At 55.0% G+C, this 19,678-nt stretch overlaps 1 protein-coding gene across 1 annotated transcript in view; it reads left to right on the top strand.

The window, feature by feature from the left end:
- AK8 (adenylate kinase 8) overlaps nucleotides 1–19,678 on the top strand; it is a 114,119-nt gene that overhangs the window by 3,111 nt on the left and 91,330 nt on the right. The window contains exons 3-5 of the mRNA XM_047700106.1: nucleotides 4,359–4,408; nucleotides 6,399–6,512; nucleotides 13,402–13,470. Coding sequence (XP_047556062.1) covers nucleotides 4,359–4,408; nucleotides 6,399–6,512; nucleotides 13,402–13,470 — 233 coding nt within the window. The remainder of the gene's footprint in view (nucleotides 1–4,358; nucleotides 4,409–6,398; nucleotides 6,513–13,401; nucleotides 13,471–19,678) is intronic.

Raw genomic sequence — 19,678 nt, 5'->3', positions numbered from 1 at the left:
GCTCCATTCCACGGTTGATTTGCCAAGTGGAGGGAGGCTCATTCCCGTCCCGTGTGAGCTGTCAGGGAGAACGGGTGTCTAGGAGCTTTGATGTTTCTTTCATTGGCGCTCTGGCCGCTTTGAAGGAGACACCAGCACACCAGTGAAATTAGCACTTGGCACAGCTGAGCGGGACAGAGGCCTGAGATGCCCCGTGGTGGGGTTCGCACACCTAAGATGAGAAAGGACGCTGAGCAGTTTAAAAAACAGCTGCAAAGAAAGGTGAGAGGGAGGAGACCCCAGGCCTGCAGGTGCACCGGGCACAGCTGGCCGTTTCAGTGTGCCCTGCCCCCCGATCCTGACCTGTCTCGGGCTTGGCTTTTGAGCATCAGAGGGGCTGCTCGGGGACCAGGGCCATTTCACCCACCTAAGCAGAGTGGCTCACGGAGAGCACAGCCGTGCCCCTTCCTGAGCCTCTGGTCAGGGAGACTCAAGGATTGACGTTGGCTGTGAGCCCGTTTGCCCCAGGTGGGCGTGGAGCCAGGAGCACCGAGGGCCGGGAGAGCCCCCTTCTCAAGCTGTCCACCTGGCCTTCTTGTGTTCCTGATGGGGTGACTGTGCCCCACAGAGATGCCCCTAAGAGGCCTCCATTCTCTGATTGGCTGTTTATTACCTGGCATGGGGGTGCAAAGTGGCCACGTTCCTTCCTGGCGGTCCTGCCGCAGACTGCAGTGTCCTGGTTCGTACACCGGCTGTGCTTGGGTAAGGGGATGGAGGTCGGCGGGGCGCTGGCGGGTCCCGGTGCCTGGCTGCGGGGAGGGGCCGCAGGGGCCACTTCATCCTGCTGGTTTGAAACATTCCACTTTTGGGTCCGTGTACCGGGGCCCCGTGTTCACCAATGCCGAGCCCCAAACCTCAGCCAGCCCCCCCGCTGGAAGTTCAGGAGCTGAAATTTGAGGCCGGTTCTCATTATACCTCCATCGTGCTCCTCTGCGTGCAGATCTGGTCATCGGCCTCGACTGCCCGCCTCACCAGCACCTTCCTGTTGTGGACTCGGGGCTCGCCTTACTGCCACCTCTGCCGCCTGCCCTCTCCCTTCATCCCCTTCCATCCTCCTCGGCACCCCTCCATCATTCACAGTCTGCTTGCCAAGGCCACCTGCCACGGAGCCTTGATTCCTTGTCCACGCTACCGTCCTGTTTCTCCCAAGCAGGGGCGAAGAACGCAGACGCGCCCCGTCTGACTCTGGCTGGGGCCGGCCTCCTACCCACCTCAAGAGTCTGGACGCGGGGTTTTGGGCCTGATACTCTCCCAGGGAGCAGAGGTATTGGATCCCAGGAACCATTGTTTTGGGGGCTTAATTTGTTCCTACAACCCTCCACTGCCTCTCCCAGGCCTCAGGCTGGCCGCTCTTTTGAATGTTGGAACATCCTTACCCTTTTTGCTCGAGTCCCAACCACTAAAAGAAAAGCAGAGAGGAATACCTGTGGGTTCCCCCCGCTTCCCGCGCCCAGGCTTCTGCCAACAAGGGAAACAAAACGTGGGGGAATGAGCGGAGGCTGGGCAGAAGAGCTTTCCGGAGTTTTCTTGGAGTGGGGGAAGCCGAGAACAGTTTAATTCTGCTCTCGTGTGTTTTGGAAGAGGACAGTGGACAAGGGGAGGCCTTCTGATGTCCAGTGAGCATTTCTAGTGCCCTGGGCCGGTGAGTGAGGTGGTCTCGCCTCCTTCCAGCCATGCAGGGGCCTGTGTTTACTGGAAGCTGGCGCTCAGCTCTTCTGCTTACTGGGCATGGTGTGGCGTTGGCAGAGGTGCCCGTGGCTAGTGGCTGGTGTAGAGGGAGAGAAGGCTCCAGGCTCATTCCGGTGAGCAGGCACAGGAGGCAATGAGGGGAGCCCCCAGCACAGGGCTGGCAGCCCCTTCGCCTCGAGAAAAGCAGATTTAGTACAAAGTGAGCATTTACAGTAGCCCTGGGCAATATTAAAGCAGGTGATGGTGTATATAATGGTATGTTGCGTTTTTTATCAAACGTTTGTCCAAGAAAGCTGTGTATTAGAGCTCCAATACCTAAGGGTTTTCTTGTGAATTTTAAATCATGCTCCTAGTTAAACCTCAAAAGGATCTGTGGATGGAAAGGTTTTTTGATTTCCTTTGAAGTGGTTTGAAGAAGTTGATTACTCCTGGCAGTCAAGCAGCCTTTTATGACACTGTTTATAAATAATTACTCATGAGCAGAGCCGGAGTTCCAAGGTGTTAGATTTTAAGAAACTGAAATTAATCACATAAATGTGTGTGAGAAATTAGGTGGGGAGAAAGGCCGTGGATGTTCCCCTTTTAAAGCATTTTCATAGATGTGTACAATTTGGGTGCCACTTATTGGAGCCCCAAAGGGGAGGGTTTCCTCAGCAGCCCGGGAGCCCCACAACTTTGTGGAGATGGACGCCTGGCTTGGGAGTCAACTCATTCCCCAAATGTTCTTGTCCCCCAGCTCATTCCCCTTCTCCTCAGGCTCCGCAGGCCCTGAGTCCCGTTGGGTCTTGCCTGAGCTTTGAGGAGCTCGAGCAGAGACCTGTGGCTCGAGTCCCAGAGAGGCCGCTGGGCAAAGGGCATGGGAGCCAGACCAGTCCCTCTGCTGCTCCCTTCCCATGGCTCTGGCCTGCAGGATACTGGAAGCTGTGTCCGCCGTCTGGGGAGGACGGGGAGCACCCCAGCCGAGCCTGCCTTGAAGAGGAATGTGCGTGCAGGGGGTTGCCGAGCTGGAGTGTGGCAACATTAGTCGGGAGCCTCGGCTCGAGGAGATGCCCCTGGTGCTGCCTTGTCCAGAGCCCTCCTGCCCCCACATCCCTGATTCACATCACCACCAACAGGAAGGATCTGGGGCTTCTAAGAAGCAAGTTCACACATCATCGGGGCTATATACCAGGTTTATAAGTGTTTAGAAACATAGGAAACAACAGTGCTCTAAAGCAATTAGTTGGGGACACGTAAACACCAAAGAAGCAGCGAGAGCCGTGACGTGTGTCCAGGCTGTCATGTTCTCGAGGAGAGAGAGCAGTTCCCCTGTCAGGGAACGGAGGCACAGAGGATGGCTGCTCCCTCCAGTTCCCGTCTAACGCAGTTACCCATGCTCTGTCCTGCTTCGCTCGGCAGCGTCCCTCCCAGCCGAGCAAGGACGAGGTGCTCCAGGAGCGAACCAGTGGGTCGTCTGAACCTCCATGTTTTCCCTGAAAATGAGAAGGTGCTGTGAATCTGGACAAAAGCCTGGGCGGGTCATCAACGTGCTGATGATTAAATCATGGCCCCAACTAGCTCCTTCTCTGTGTCCACTTCCGAACTAAAAGGTCATGCATGTCCCTCGTCCCCTGCATAGATGAGGTGCCCTTCTGGTGGCCTGGCAGGAATGGGCTCTGCATGTGGCCATCAGAGGCTCAAATGAGTCAGGAGTATACACCTGTTCATCGTCCCCTTGGCTCAGGGGTCAGGCCAATAGTGGTGAGGGGACAGGTCTGCTTTCCCAATGTCTGTTCCATGTTCCTGGCTCCCACATTTAGGGGCGTGGGGGGTAGAGGGGTGGCTCAGTCAGGTGGCACTTGGAGGAATCAACATGGATTCGTCTGTCCAGACACCACGTTCTGATTCCTGTTTGGACCCAAGAACACATGCCTTCCAGTGCTTTTGCAAGGATGCTGGTCTGGTCTTCTCCAGCGGGCCAACACCGACTCAGTTGTCTGGGAGCCGCTTTAGGAATTCTGGGGGGCCAACAACCTTCCCGAGCCTCCAGCCTCCCACTGAAGCAAGCCATCTGCATAGAAATGCCCACATTTGAAAACAAAGACTTTGCCTATCTGGGGTTTTATAAATCTGGCCCATACACTCCAGGCTTTTCCCCATTATTTCCCTCTGTAAAATGATGGGGAATACAATTTGCTAAATAAAAAGGCATAAATATATATATACATATACATATATATATACATATAAAAGCTTGGAAGGTCAATTTACATAAAATACAGCTTTATTTGAGAGCGTGTCCCCAAGACAAAGTCCCTGTTTAAAATACTTTATGGTGTTTGAAATCCCAATTGTTCTTGATATTTATTAGTTTGGCAAACAAGTTACCGTGTCCATGTCCCCTTGGAGACAGAAAAATAAACCATCTCAGTGATCACTTTCCTCTCTAAACAGAGAGCGTTCGCTCGATGGTGTGAGCATCTCGGAGCCCCTGCGTTACAAACGACCCTGTCACTGGCAGAAAATGAAATCCGGGGGAGAAGGAAATGAATGCCTCCCGAGCACCGTGGCAGCCACCCCCCCATCCGTCCCTCCCCCCGAGGTTGCTCTGTCATTGCGGGCGGTGACATTCAAATCTTTCTCTCCCACAGTGCCGAAGATTGTGATATTAGGTCCACCCGCCTCGGGGAAAACAACCATAGTAAGTGAATCATATTAAGTGTCGTAATACCGTAATATCTCATTTACCTGCAGGGCTGGAATGAGGCTGCCCCTCAGCGGGTTTTCAACACCACCGAGCTTTTCTCCCTCCTTCCCCTCTCCTGCTTCTTAACTTACTTTCTTATCACGAGAGGTGGCATGGTGCTAGCAGAAACCCTGGAAAGCACAGGACACAATGGTATCGCTCCCCACTCCCCGCCAGCCAGGGAGGAGTGCTGTCTCAGCCGCTGGGATGTGCCCTCCAGGGCGTTCTCAGGCCGCCAACACAGTCCTTGCACACCCTTAGTTTTATATCCTTCAAACACATTTCTTCTAGAAGAGGACCAGAATCGAGAGACTTTTGACACGGACTTTTGAGAGTCACTCTTCATGTTTTAATTATGAAAGTTCAGTCCAAAAGGCATGGAAACTGCAACATAGACACTCAGACCCCCGACTCCCAGATTTTACAGAATTTCTCATTTGGCCACATGTGCTTTGATGATTCTCTCTCGACTTTAAAGGTACAGCAAATATCTCATCCCACCCCACCCTTCCTTGTCTTTCCTTGGAGACAGCCCCAGTCCTGACTCTGGTCCTCCTCCTCCTGCCTGTGGTTTCCATCTTAAATCCCTGTGTCAATACTTGTGACAGTTGCCATCACCTGAGATGGAACTCTGTCTTCTATTTATTTTTTTTAAAGATTTTATTTATCTATTTGACACAGAGATAGAGAGAGAGGGAACACGAGCAGGGGGAGTGGGAGAGGGAGACGCAGGCTTCCCTCTGAGCAGGGAGCCCGATGCAGGACTTGATCCCAGGACCCTGAGATTATGACCTGAGCTGAAGGCAGATGCTTAACAACTGAGCCACCCAGGCGCCCCAGAACTCTGTCTTAAAAGCCTGGCTAGTGGACTAAGCTAACTGGTCCTTGATGAGCTGACGCTTTCTTTTCTTGGAGGAGGAATTCGAATGGCTGAGACTTACCCAAGCCAACCCGCGTCTGCTAAGCTCTGGCATCATTTATATCCTAGCGTTCTGTCTGTCTCTCTGTCTGCCCATCTGCCCATCCCTCTAGCCTTCTGCTTGTCGGTCTATCTGTGGTTTTTCTACTGTTTTTCTACGCTCACCCCATTCTGACCTCTGGCAAATTTGCTGGGTAGAAATCCTGGAGCACCGCGGACATAGACGGCTTTGCTCATCCAGGCCCAACTTGGCTGAGGCCACCCATTTCACCTCCCGGTGAGGTCAGGGCCCATAGCACGTGGCTGGTGTTTGAGCTACAAGCATTTTGGTGAATTCGCTGTTCCTGCCTCTGACCGCTACCTGGGGACACACAGACTCTAATTTTGCAGGAAGATGACACGCAGTAAAATCCAGACAGAGCCCTAAAAGGCTTTCATCACTGACCTCTCCCAGTACAGGCAACAGAGAGAATTAAGGATCATACTTGCCCTGGGGCACTTCCGGGCCTTCTAACTCTTTCTGACGCTGGAGTGGTCATCAGCATAGTCTTGGCATTGGGAACATTTTATTGCGTTCTTATTCCGTGAAAGGCATTTATCCATAGAGAGTATACATAGCCGTCAATGGACGAAACATCTATTTGGCTAGACTAGGCCATGTCCCCATCTAAGGAACAACGAGTAAGTATGATCGTGACCCATATTTGGGTCCTGTCCCTGCATTTCCTGTTGTAAACCTTCTGAGGCCCACAGAACTGGGACAGGGATGCCAAGGCAGCTACAGGCATGGCCCGTCCTTAGGTTTTCTAGGGATCACTGGCTGCTGGAAGAACAGAGAGCATTTAAGCGGCATTCTTGGGCTGGGAGGGACCCTGTGGGCTTGTCCCCCTTGGTGGCCTCCTTCCCGCCGGAAATCATTATGCTTCCGGCCGTTTCTAGTAGAATGTGGAAGGACCTGGGTGTTTGAATGGAGTCCCCCCATTCCAGCGTTCACGACAATGTCCTTGTTTTCTTTCCTTTCTTTAGGCGATGTGGCTTTGCAAACATCTGAGCACCAATCTTCTCACGATGGAAAACCTGATCGCCAGAGAATTTTCCTCGCTGGCTGCTGTTGCCAGGAATCATTATCAGAACACGAAGGTAGGACTGGCCCCCAGGGCATGGGTGGGGGCGGTGGCAGGCAGGAAGGGAAGATGGGGTGACAGCTCCAACAGCTCCCCCCTCTCCTCCCACCCCCCCTGCTAGCTTCTGTTTCCTTGTGGATGAAGTGAGGGAGATGCAGGGCAAAATGAGATACAGGCGTGGTGTGATGGGAGGGAGGAGACGGTTCTCAAGCAGGGCACATCCCGGTGGGGATGGAGGTGAGGGCTTCATGGCAGAAAGGGTCACTCATAGAGTGAGGAGGCTACTCTGTGCTGACGGAGTGGCCTGGACCCGCTCTTCCCAGGGTCAGCCAGCCCCACGGCTCCAAGGCCCAGGGGCAGGGGCTTCGTCCACAGATGATGGAGCGCCCCCATCTGGACAGACGGGCAGGGGGGTGAAGGGCAGTCGTCCGGCTGTCTCGGCCCTGGGAGGACCAGCAGCTCTACCTCAGGGTTTCCTCCTGCAGCCCCTGGCGCTGTGGGGCACTCTGTGGCACCGGCACCAGGGCAGCCCTCCCCGTTCTCTCCGTCTCGCTCACACACAGCTGTGGGTGGCATCCCAGGGCGCTCAGGTTTCTGTTCCTAAAATCTCACCGACCGCATATTTGAACCCTTTTATTCTGAATGGAAAGTACAGAACGTTGTTATGTTATTTCCTTCCATACAAATAGGAACTTTGAAATGTTTCTTCATAGTCCCCTCTGGACTATGAGCGGATCTCTTAGGCCTTTTGAGCAGCCGTCACAAAGCTCCACAGCCCGGGTGGCTTGGCGGCAAGGGATTGATTTGTCCCAGTTCTGGGGTCTGGGGGTCCGAGGTCACGCTGCCAGCAGAGGCCGTGTCCCGAGAGGGCCGTCTCCTCACTGTGTCCTCACATGGTGCAGAGGGCAAAGCAGCTCCCCGGGGTGTCTTGTTTCAGGGCAGTAATCCCATTCACGAGGGCCCCACTCTTATGACCGAATCACCTCCCCAAGTCCCCCCAGCCCAACACGGTCACCTCAAGGCCCCCCTGCTCCCTGGCTCTGGATTGCAGGAATCCGTGTGCTTATGGGAGGGAGGGTGGACACCGGCATTTGGGGGTGGAAACATGGTTTTAGAAAGAAAGCGGTTATCTCATTTTCAGACAGCTTTTCAGGGTAGGGGAGGCAAGTTTATTTCTAGGATAAAGATGCTTTAATCCGGTTTGTCAAATTCAACAGAGGAGAGGATTTTAAAGAAACTCCTCCTGGGTTTCATTACACTAATTATCGGCATATTTCAGACCACATTGACGTGCTTTCAAGGGTGTCTGGTTCGGGGTCCGCGGTTCGGAACCCCGGGGGAGGGAAGATGAAAGACAAGGCCATCAGGACTGATGAAGGAGTAAAAAGTCCTGAAGGGCCAGCACCGTGTGCGTCGGGCAGCTGCGCGTGGCCTGGCCACAGGTGGCCGTCGCCAGGCATGGCCTCTCCTTAAGGGTTGTCTTTAAGTCACCTGTGGATCTGGAGCCTTTTACAACTCTCTTTGTAAGTAGCAAAAATACCTTCAAATCCCTCCTCTTCTGTCCATCTCGGTTCTGCCCTCCTACTCAGAATTCTTACACGTTGCTGGTGTTAACCAAGACCTCCTCATTTTAGGCATTTCCAGACGGTTCCCCGTCTGGAAATACTTCCGCATCCCCTCCTGTGTGCTGTGTGCTCTCGGGAGACCCAAAGATTAACTCCTCCTCCTGGCCCCCGGGAACCCCAGGGGAGGAGGGGGCTGCCCAGGCTAAGGGGGCACGGAAGCCTTGTGCTGTTGGCGGCTTGGCTGACAGTGTCACTCTCCCCCGAAGCGTTCTCCAACCAGTGACTGACTCGTAGGCACGGGCTCGTGGCTGGGAGAGCGGATGGGCTCCGTGGGGCCTTAGCCACAGTCGTGCTGGGAAAAGCCTTCTTAGCCTAACTGCAGGGTTCATGGGAAGAGTCCAGAATTAGGCACAGGGCCACCAAACCATGCAGGCAGGGAGGGATTGGACCAGCTTTTTCGTTTTTAACTGTTTGTTGTAAAATATTATGGCGTGACTCAGAGGCAGTGAGAAAGGCCTTAGAACCCTCAAGGGCGCATCGCTGGCTTGAAGCAGCATGGGCTCCCAGCCATCTCATTCCTCAAGTTGCCCCACACCCCCCAGCCCCCGGGTCATGAGAGCAAACCCAAACGGCATTGCATTTCATCCGGACTGGTTTCAGTCTCTATCTCCTGGGACACTCAGTGCACAGTGACCAGACCACATGTGAAAATGGAGCCCTGGGGCGCCCGGGTGGCTCAGTCAGTTAAGCGTCTGCCTTCGGCTCAGGTCATGATCCCAGGGTCCTGGGTCGTGTTGGGCTCCCTGCTCAGCGGGAAGCCTGCTTCTCCCTCTCCCTCTGACTGCCGCTCCCCCTGCTTGTGTGTTCACTCTCTCTCTCCCTCTGTCAAATAAATAAGTAAAATCTTAAAAAAAAGAAAAGAAAAGAAAGAAAGCAAACTCACCAGTCTTTCTTTAGTATCGGGTCAGGGTTAGGCTCTCCCTGAGCAGACAGCTTTCTCCTGGTCCTCCAGCCCCTCGTGCCCTCTGCCCGGCCCCAGGGCACTCTGGGTGAGCACACGTCCCTCAGCAGGTGCTTCTCGGCTCCTCTCCGCCTCGACCAAGGCCACCTTTGCTCTCAGCTTATCCTGTTTTGTCACGTCCTTTCCCCTCAGCTGCCCACTCTGGCCTGTTCCCTAAGCCTGCCCTCATTTGCTGTCACAAACACTGGGTAGGGGAGCCCTGGGGATGGGCTGGGGAGCAAGAGGGCGGCCCGAAGGAGCCCCAGGGCACAGAAGTGAAGGAGGCACCAGAGGTGCTGACCCTGCACTTGTCCGAGCCTGAGAGTCAGCGTCTCCTTGGACTCTGGCCAGGGCTTCCGGAAGCCTAACCCGCCCAGGCCCCAGTGGAGTTTGGGAAAACTGAGTCCTGTGGGTTTCTAATGACGCAGGATGTGGTAGGAAGAGGTTCTTTCTCTGCCACAGAAGCTGGGCGTGGTTGCTCTGGGATGTTTTAATTGCTAAGGAACGTTCTTACTGAAACCCTGCAGGAGAACAGACGTTCGAGAAACTTCCTGGTCTAGAAGTTCCGTCTTTGTGGCATACCAGCCTCTCCTGGGCCCTGCTGGACTCGATTGGTCTGAATCCTGATGTGTGGGGCAGGAGTTTCAGACGCTCCCAAGGGAATTCTAACATGGCTGTGCCCCCCTCCCCACCGCACTCCCCTTTCTCAGTGTGGTTGTCACTCTTACAGCACAATTGTCACCCAGTCAGGGTTTCCTGGGCATGTAGCTGTCGTATTAGGCCACCACAGCCTATTTGTCGAATGGATCAGTGACGCAGGCTCTGAAGGCCGGTCAGATGGGAAGGAGCCAGAGCTGGGTTCTTCCCAGCTGCGGTGTCGGTTACTCCTTTCGGTCCCGCTGACAAAGTTAAGATCCGGTGGAGCCCGGTGCAGCCATGGCCCGGCTGCCAGGGCCGCTGTTTCCTTTAACACTCAAAGAAGAGAATGTGCGCCGTCTGGCCCTGCCTCCGTCTACACCCTGTGATGGAGGGCTCTCCAGTGTCGCTGAGGATTTCTGGGGTCACCCCAGTCCCGTGGGTGGCCTCCGTCTGCTCCCGCCATGCCCTCTCCAGCCTCGCTGCTCCGTGTCCCGGAGGCCACGCTGAGACAAAGCGCGTGGTGCTGGAACCCTCCGCTCTCTCATGTCCCCCCTGCCACTCTAGGCGACGGTGTGAACGGGCCTTGCGGAAGGTTCCAGGTAGTGGAGGTGCTGCCTGCGGCCTGTGAGAGGGTGTAGGTCTGAGGGCCGTTCTCTCTGTGAAGTCCATTGGCCTTTGCCACTGCAGGGTCTCTTCTGGCTCGCGTCATCCCAGCGAGGAAGCCCACATGTGAGAAGTGAAGGGAGGTGCCCGAAGGGGCAGAGCCGGGGTTCCACCTGCCACCACACGTGGCCGCCTGGCACCCCAGCAAACCAGCACATCACTCTGTGGGGGGCACCTCTGAGGTCAGCTGATCGGTGGGCTTTGGGAGCTGGACCGAGAGGAAAGGTCCAAGCCGAGCCCATGCAGCCAACTCTGCCCGTGATGAGAAGAAAGCAGGGAGACGAGAGGCTGGAGCCCTGCGTCTGATCGGGGCCTGCTCTGTGACCAGCTGGTCACAGGGCTTTACTGGTTTGTCCCTGATTCTCCCCACAACACCGGGCCTTGGGGGCTGGGGTGGGAGAGCACGGTAGAGCTCTGGGAGGAGGGAGCCCGATTCCTACAAAGACAGTTTGGCAGAACTCTGAGAGGCGCCCCCTGGAAGCCCATCGTTGATGTGACACATCAAAGCTGGCACTGAGACAGCGCCAAGGCAGGGAGCTTCGGGGGGTACCCAGGAGGGGCTGTGCTCAAAGTCATGGGCCTGTCCCCTGCCGGGCAGGCCCCAGCAGTGCTGTGCTCCACCTGGACCTGTCTCCTTTCAACCCGTGTTCTCTGGCTGGCTGGCACCTCCCCCCCCCCCGTCTCCCCCCCACCCCCACCCCCCCGCCTATCCTACCTAGTACCTGTTTGCTGCCTTCTGAATGGGTGCCGTCAGGGACAGGAGACTAATCTAAAAGGGAAACGGGGCTCAGCATGGAAGCTGGCTCTGCCTGGGGTCAGCAGGGGACATGAGGGGACAGGAAAGGGCGGCTCCCTGTTGACCCCCTTCCCTCGCCAGCTGGGGTAAGTTCCCCAGGAGCGCTGGGAGGATAGGGGTGGGGCAGAAAGGCACCCTCCCCAGCAACCTCTCCCGTGTGGGGGAGGGCTCTTGGGTACTTGAGTTTTCTTTCAAGACACTGGTTCTCCAGGTGTGGTCCCCAGACCAGCAGCCTCAGCGTCCCTACCTTGAGGGTCCAGGAGGATCCGAGCACACCAGAGCTGAACCCCTTTGGGGACAGTTCCCCCACCGCCTGCGCCAGCACCCTGTTCCCTCTCTCTGAATTGCTCTGTGGGGGAGCCAACCTGTGCCCGCTCGCTGAAGCAGGGCAAACATCCATGGTTAGAAGTGGTTGGGCACCATCTACTCCCCACATCCTCGCTGCCGGGACACAATGTGAGGCGTGGGCACACACTGGCACGTGTACCCTTTCTAAGCCAGCCTGGGCAGCGTACAGCCTGTTGGAGAGGCTCTGGCGTCCCGGCTCTCTGTTTCTCCAGGTGCTCTGACGGTACTCCAGGCAGACATGACAGCATTCCCGAGGCGGGATCTGGTCTCCAAAGCTTCACAGTTGCTGACTCTAGAATGAAGGACCTAGGCTTTGCTCCAGTGTCACTAAAATGTCACCATTAGCCCTAAGGATACTTCAGGAAATTGCCTCCCCCCACCCCCTGCCAGGCCTACATGGTCTGACTCTCGGGTTCCCCAGCTTGCAAACAGGAGCAGAAGGTAGAATTCTCGCCACCTGAGCTGGGCGCCTCTGTGTGAACCCAGTGCACACCCTAGAAACCTCATCTGCACCTGGCAGGAGCCCCTCCCTTCCTGGGGCCAGTCAGCCCTGACAGAGCTCGGGGTGTGATGTCCGGGGCTGGCTTGGGAGTCTGCTTTGGCCAAGCATTGGGGTGTTTGTGAAGAATCACCAGCTTTTAGTGATCTTAGGTCAAGGGGACACGAGGGAGTGGGTTTTCCAGGCATCAGCTCCGGGGCATTCAAGGTTTGGTTAGAAACATCAAACTTGGTTGTGAAGAGTGGGATGCTGATTCTGGCCAGAGAAAGTTCAGAAGAGAGACAGAAGGTCGGCCATCCTTAACTTCCTCCCTGCACACCCTCCCCGCCCCCCACACCCGTGCCTTCGCAGGGCCCAGGGAGAGCACAGTGCTGAAGAGGCAGGGCTCTGGCTCCCAGCTTGGGTTTAAGTTCAGCCTCTGCCCCTCCCTGGTTGGGAGGGGGCTTCACCTCTCTGAGACTCAGCTTCTCTATCTGTGAAGAGAGTACAGGTTGTCCAGAGTTATAAACATCGAATAATGTGGCTGGGCACAGTGCCCAGCACAAAGGGTATAATCAACAGGTCATTAATACTATTTATTGAATGTATTCCGGAACATGACATTTCGTTAACTCATCCGCTGGCAAGGGCATCCTCTTTCCTTGGCACTGACTTGAGGCTGGGGCAGAGGTGTGCTGGTCAACATTTGCCAACCAGCTCTCTGGGGAAAACAGCTCATCTTTGCAGCATTCACCCATTTCCAGGGTATAAATACTCTCCCATGGCTGATTTCAAGCTACCACCATGAGGTCTCTGAGCAGAGTTGAGAAGAGATGGGCATCACGCCCTCCCGCCCCCGCACACTGTCTGGGGTACAAAGATAGTAAGACTCGGTCCCTTTCCTCCAGGAGTTTTGAGACTTCCTGGGGAATTGGACATGTGAGCAGACCCCTGGAAGGCCTTGTGGTTTGAGTAGTAACAGAACTCACTGTTAAGGATTATGGCGGCTCCTAGCCTAGCCTGGGGAGGGTCAGGGAGGACTGCCTGCAGGTGGTGGCTCTTGGGCCAAGGCTCTGAGGGAGCCTGGAGCACTTAGCCTGTGCACTTAGGTGGGGTGGGGGGAGCATCTGAGTGGAGACACAGGATAAGCAAGAGTGGAGGTTGGTGTGCACGTGTGGTGGGGAGCTGTCAAAGGGGTGGTTGGTGGAGAATGAGGCTCAGGGTAGGGGTGGGGGCTGCAAAGTGGGCCCGGGCTTTCCAGAGGCCTCTGGACATCAGTCAGGGACTGGGGAAGCTTCGTGTCAACACAGCCAGTTCCGCAATGCTCAGCTGAGCCCCCTGGCCTACCAATCACGGGTCCTTTTTGGCTTGGTATATGAGTTAGGACCCTCATTTTGCGTGTTGTCTTTCCTTTAGAAACTGTCCAGCACACTGCTTGTCAGTCTGATTCAGGAACGCCTGAAGGAGGAGGACTACGTCAGGCGGGTAAGAAACCCTGTGTGCAGCGGCTCGGGGGCTCCCAGAGAGAGGGGCTCTGTCACCCGATAAAGGGAGAGTGAAGGGCATGGGTTCAGGTCCCAGCACAGAACCCGCAGAATGGGGGAGAACAGACAAACCGGATCTCGGTGACGTTCAGTCTGTGGACGTGGGTTTTGCCTTGGATGGAGCCGAACAACCAGCCGAGGAAGTCTTTACTGCCCTCGTTCTCGAAGGGATTTGTCCCTGGGTTCAGAGTTCTACACCCCCAGCTTGCCATCCTCACACCTCGCAGGGTCCCACCTCCTTCTGGCCTGCGTGGGTCTGACGGAAGGCGGTCACCCAGACTCCCACCCAGGCAGTCCTCGGGGACTGTTCTCGCTTCTCACAGTTAGTCACCGTTTGTCCAGCATGCACTCCTTCGGATTTATTCTTTTGGGGGTTTGTTGAGTTTCTTCAGTTTATAAGTTTACGTTTTCCTCCAAACTTGGGCAGTTTTTGGCCATTATTTTCTCTGCGTTCTTTCCCCCGTCTCCTGAGGCTCCAGGGCCATGAGCACCAGCTCTGTGGTTCCCTCCACGGGCGCTGGGCCCCATTCTCTGTTTGTCTCCCCTCTGTCGTGGATCGGATCATTGCACGGAAGCAGCACTGAGGCCTTCCTTTCCCGTCTCCGTTCTGTCGGGCCCATCCAGGGAGCTTTTAATTTGGGTTGTCATTTCTCAGTTTCCAGAATTCCATTTGGTTCTCACTGTCTTCTGTTTCTGAGACTATCTATTTGCCTGTGCATTTACTTGTTTGAGCTCCATGGTTATTATTGGGTCTTAATACAGATACTTCAGTGGGGGCGCCTGGGGGCTCCGTCGGTTGAGCGTCCAAGTCTTGATCTCAGCTCAGGTCTTGATCTCAGGGTCATGAGTTCGAGTCCCACATTGGGCTCCACACCGGGCGTGGAGCCTGCTTAAAAAACAAAAACAAAAACAAAACAAAACTGGCTGCCTCTGAGTTGGTCTTTTCCCACATGAGCTGAGATTTTCCCAAATGTCCTTGTGTTGCATGATTTTGTAAACTGGACATTGTTCATATTGTTGTGAGGTTCCGGGTCTTGTTTAAATTCTGTGGTGGATGTTGGTATTGTCTTCGCAGACCGCTGACTCACTGGGGCTCGGGCTGCAAGTTCCAGCCTCCTGCTCTGTGTTGCGGTTCCCCTCCCGCTTCTGTCTTCAAAGCCTTTGCAGGTTCCGTGTGGGGCTCTGCAGCTCTGCAGCTCTGTGCTGTGCGCGCCGCTCAGCGGGGCCCGGGCGGTGGTCCACGCTCTGCTTCGTCTCTTGGTGTCTTTAGAAAGCTGTCTGGGATCACACCCTTGCACGCACAACCTGGGGGGAGCCCACGAGTCCATAAACAGTTTCATCTGGTTGCTTGCCTGAGCTGCTCTCTCTGCCATTTCCATGGAAACTTCCAGTTCCGTGGTTCTCCTCTTTTGGGCCTCTTTCTTTGGCCAGAAAGCTGGGACTTAATTTCCTGCTCTGTCACAGGCTTCCTGCGATGGCGGCCATGTGGAAGGAGAACCACAACGCAAGGAGAGGAGAAATGAATGAGGCTTTGCTCCATTCTCTGGGGACTGCAGGGGAGGGGCCCCTGGTCCCCTCAGACCTGCAGGCACCTGCGGGCCCCCTGTGTCGTAGCCACTGCAACACGGTGGCCGGGACGCTGGGGTACGAGAAAGCAGAGGAGAAAAACTTGCGGAGATCTCCCCCACCATCTGACTGTCAGGAGTGCCCTCTCCTGCTGCGCTAGCCAGACATGGCTCTCTTGGTCCCCACCTGTCACCCACCATCGGACCAGGCTGGGGTGCTGGCTTGGTGGTATTTCGAATCCCGGTCTTCTTTCCAAATTCACCTACTACTGTATGCTTTCCTGGTTCCTCACGGGGCTGCCCGTGCCTGCAGTCCCTGCCTGAGAGCTGTGTCCAGTGGGAGTGAGAGGGTGGGCCCTGCAGGCTTCTTCCTGCCCAGAACTACAGCTCGTGCGCTTGCAGCGTCTCATATTCACCCGAGTGTCCGCACGCGCACTCTCCCTCTCTCTCTTGCCTGAAATTCCTCGAGAGGCCCAAACCGGGGGAGATCCCCGCACATCTCTCTGGAGTGCTGGGGAACAAGGAGCCATTCTGGCAGCCTCTGTCTGCGCCGTCCGTCCTCAGCGCCGTGAGTCTAAATCACGGGAGAGCCACGGAGGAGCTGCGATCTGGGTCTCAGAGTCTGGTCGAGACAGTGTGTCTTCCTTCGACCGCGGGTTGTGCCCAGTGAACCGATGGTCTCCACTGCCCGGCACAGGCCAGTGCCCAAAGGGCCGAGGCCGTTCTAAATTGGGGAGAGGCAAATGTTCTCTGTCAAGGCCAGATAGTAACTGTCCTGGGCTCTGCGGGCCATGTGGCCCCGTGTTGCAGCTGCTCAGCTCTGTTGTAACTTGAAAGCAGCCATCACAGTGCGTAGGTGAACGGGCGCACTTTGTTCCGGTAAAACTTGTTTACTTGAATGGGCAGCAGGCCGGGCTAGGCCCAGGAGCCACAGATCCCTCTCCCTGTTCTAAGTGACAGTTCCACGTGATCATGCAAACTTCTGCCCTTTCTCTTCAGTTCTGAATAAAAAACCGACTCCCCCCTGCTCACCATGGACCCCCACCCCACACTCTCACCCCAGGCTCCCTGTCCCCTGTCCCACCTGATCTAGCCCGTCCTCTGGGATGGGGGCAGTGGGGTTCAGGGGTCACATGGCCCCAGTGAGCCAGGAGGAACTAAGGCCCAACAGGAGGAAAGGGAGGCGGCAGGGCTCAGGCTCCATGTCCAGCCCAGAAGGGGGGATGCCCTCATTCCTCCAGACCCAATTCCCACTCCCACCCCCAGCCCCTTGGGTTAGGTCTCAACAGAGGCTGGCCTCCGCATTTCCTTCCCAATAGGCCTGGGGCAGCCCTCCAGGGCAGCCCTATCCCTGTCCAGGTGCCAACCTGCTGCTCTCTGTCTAGGATCTCCCTCCCACCGCACCCCTGGCAAAATAAAGTCTCCTACCCGCCCCCCCCACCACAAACACATACACAAAGCCAACTTCTACCCTCCAGCAGTGTTAGAAGGAAGACCACTGAGCCATAGGCTCATTTTAAGTCTCATTACCTGCTCCCAAGCCGGTGTGGCTAGACGCCCTCCCAGATGACGGCCTGTTGCAGACCCCCATGGTCCTTGCTGCTGGGACCCTTCCCCTCTGCCTCAGCCCCCCACGAGCAAGGTGGTCCCTTGGCCTTGAGTACCATCTGTAGTTGGAGACAACATTGCATGACCAAAGCCGGCCCAGCTGTGAGAAGGGCCATGAGGGCTGCTAACCAGGCCAGGAGAGCCAGGGTGTTCCAGAAGCCTCCAGAGATGGGGCTGGGGTGGTCTGTGGAGAGACTGTCTTAGGCGGAGGAGATGACAGGCAGAATGAGGCTCGGGCCCCTTCCGTACTCAGCTCAACCAACCTCTGGCCAATTCTTCTTAAAACTGACCCATCAATTGATCACGCTTTTGAAGGTTTCCTCTCTTTTACCTGGGAGATGCGGAAACAATCCCCTGTCAGGAAGGAAGGGGGAGGCGAGAGCCTAGCGACGGGAACCGGGCCGACACTCTCCCGTACAAAACGCCTATGCGTTAATCCATAATTGATTATGAATTTGCCGAGTCAAATCAAACCCTTGTACTGCAGCTCGCCAGGCCGGAGGCATTCGGGTCTGCTTCTCTTCTCTTCACTAAGCTGCTTCTCCATTGTTCAGAGCAGTGCTGGTCCCATTTGGCCAAACACCAGGTGTTACTCCTTTGGTATGAGTGTACCCAAGTCACCCAGACCCACACCTGCCAGCAGGTCGGGGGCTACATTTAAAAGCAGAGCCGGGGAGGGGGGACACCTGCTGGGTTCAGTCAGTAGAGCATGTGACTTTTGATCTCAGGGTCCTGAGTTTGAGCCCCACGTTGGGTGTAGAGATTACTTGAAAATAAAATCTTGAAAAAAGAAAAAAGAAAGAAAAGCAGAACCACAGGGACACAGCCCTCCTCGCATGTGAGGCAAATTCAGTACACTGGGAGTTCCCCGAACCAGGACTGTCCTCGCCGTCAGCTGTGTCTCTGAACACAGTAGCTTTCCAGTTCCCGCCCCAGTGTCTCACCCGCCCTGAGGATCATGGGCTCCTTTACCAGCTGCAACCCCGGCCACGTTGCTGTCCCAGTTGCGGTGGCTTCATGCTCCATCTCAGTGTCACCAAAGGTGGCAGGGTCTCCGCATGCCTAGTTCAGGTTTCCTTTTAAGATGCTTATGACGCCAAACCACCTCGTGATCTAGGAACTCGAGCCGGAACAGCTGTGTCCTGGCTGTTCTGCTCACAGGTCAAGCATTGGCCTTCCCTGGCCGCTGCGGCACAGGAGAGGCCCAGAGCTGCAGCCCAGCTGACCACAGGGACAAGAAAGGCGACAGATCCTGCCGGGGGACCCAGCTCTCGACTCAGACCCTCGCTTTGCTTCGGGCCACGCATTACTCATCCTCCCGTGACCGAACCTTAGACAGACAGAACAGTGTTATTTCGTGCAAGTGATTTTCATAAATTACCGCATGTTTCTGGTGCATAAACGTTCAACCTGGAGTTCGGAGGCATGGACGCGTGCGGTTGGGTCATTGGTGCCTTTCCCCGGGGAGACAAACTGCCCAGAACTCGTGCCTCAGAGATCCAGGCACTGGATCCACACACAGGATTCATCTGGACTGGGCTGGTTTGGTCATGGAATTTCTGAAAATCTCTGTGAGTCACCAGGTCCTGGTTTCTGGGGTAAAGATGGTGGTTCTCTCTGTGATTTTAGTGAGACCTCCCAAACTTGCCTTTGGTGACCTAGAATAGTTTCTGAAACATGCATCTACTGACATAAACCTTCTTGAGCTAATCTAAAAGTTTGGCACTCGAGTGTTTGAACGGTGTCCCTACGGTGTGGACAGTGTGAAACCATGCAGCCCCGGTCCTTGCCAGCAGCTACCACCACCATCGACACGGTGATAGTATTATTAGTGTTATGAGTTAGTTGTGTTGTAACTGATATCATTATTGGTTGTATTGTACTGTATGACTCTATTGTTCATTATAATTAGTACTCCTGGTTGATTTAATTCTATTTGTTTAGTATGTGTAATGACATTACTGGGCATCATCAGTACTCCGCTGATGATGGTGCTTAGATGTCTGGTCTCCAAGCACTCGGGGCGCCTGGTCTGGCTCCTTGCTCACTGCACCACACTCAGGTCCCTAGGCCTCGAGGCTGCCGTCGTCCTCCCCTTGATGGTGACCACTGGTGGGTGTGTAGGGCTAAGGGCCACATCCATGACCTCATTCATCTTGGCCCCAGCCCACTGGAGCAGGCACTGCCCTCATGTCACTGGAGGGGTGCAGAATCGAAGACTTGCGGAGGTGGCCTATCCTGCTCGAGGTCCCGCAGCGAGTCCCAGAATAGAAAGGCAAACACGGAGTCCTGATTTGGCCACTCTGTTCTCGTCTCACTGGCGCACAGTGACCCTCCAGGGAGGGCTCCGCTCCAAGAGGCCTCAGGTCCCCCGTCCGCAGAAGAACAAGCTTGGCTTTGAGCTTTGAGCCCCTTCTGGCCTCACATTCTGATTCTGGTCCTGTCCGAGCCATTGTAACCTGCAGGGTGGAGAAGGACCTCCTTTAATTTGTTTGAAAATTTCTTAGCTTCAAGGGGTATCCGGTACCTTTTTCATCTCTTCCCTGTGGAGACAGGATTTCAAGAGCAAGAGGTGAGGCTCCTAATTATGTGCTTTGGTTGTTCGGAAACAAAACAAACCCTCATCCAAAACAAACAGGCTTTCTTGCTTTTAGGGAGAGAAATGACACGTGCATATGCATTGATATGGTAATTATCGTTATTTAGCTACACAGGGACTAGAATTGGTAATTTAGAGCACAAAAAGGAAGCAGGGAATAGCGTTCAGGGAAAAGTAATGCAATCATAACCCGTCAGGATTCTGTAGTTAATGTTGGGGGTTTTTCCTTCTCTTTTCCTTTTTTTTTTTTTTTTTTTTTTTTTGGTCTAATGCAGTCTCTTTGAAGAATTTGTTTGAAGTGACCATCAAATGCGTTAGAGAAAGAGAAATTAGCACTTTGTATTGGAACAAGGAAGAGGAGGTGGGCTTTATCTGCT

Source organism: Lutra lutra, chromosome 13 (assembly GCF_902655055.1).
Source record: "Lutra lutra chromosome 13, mLutLut1.2, whole genome shotgun sequence".
NCBI classification, from domain to species: Eukaryota; Metazoa; Chordata; class Mammalia; order Carnivora; family Mustelidae; genus Lutra; species Lutra lutra.
Note: the sequence above shows the minus strand (reverse complement) of the source record. Positions and strands in the feature narration are given on the sequence as shown.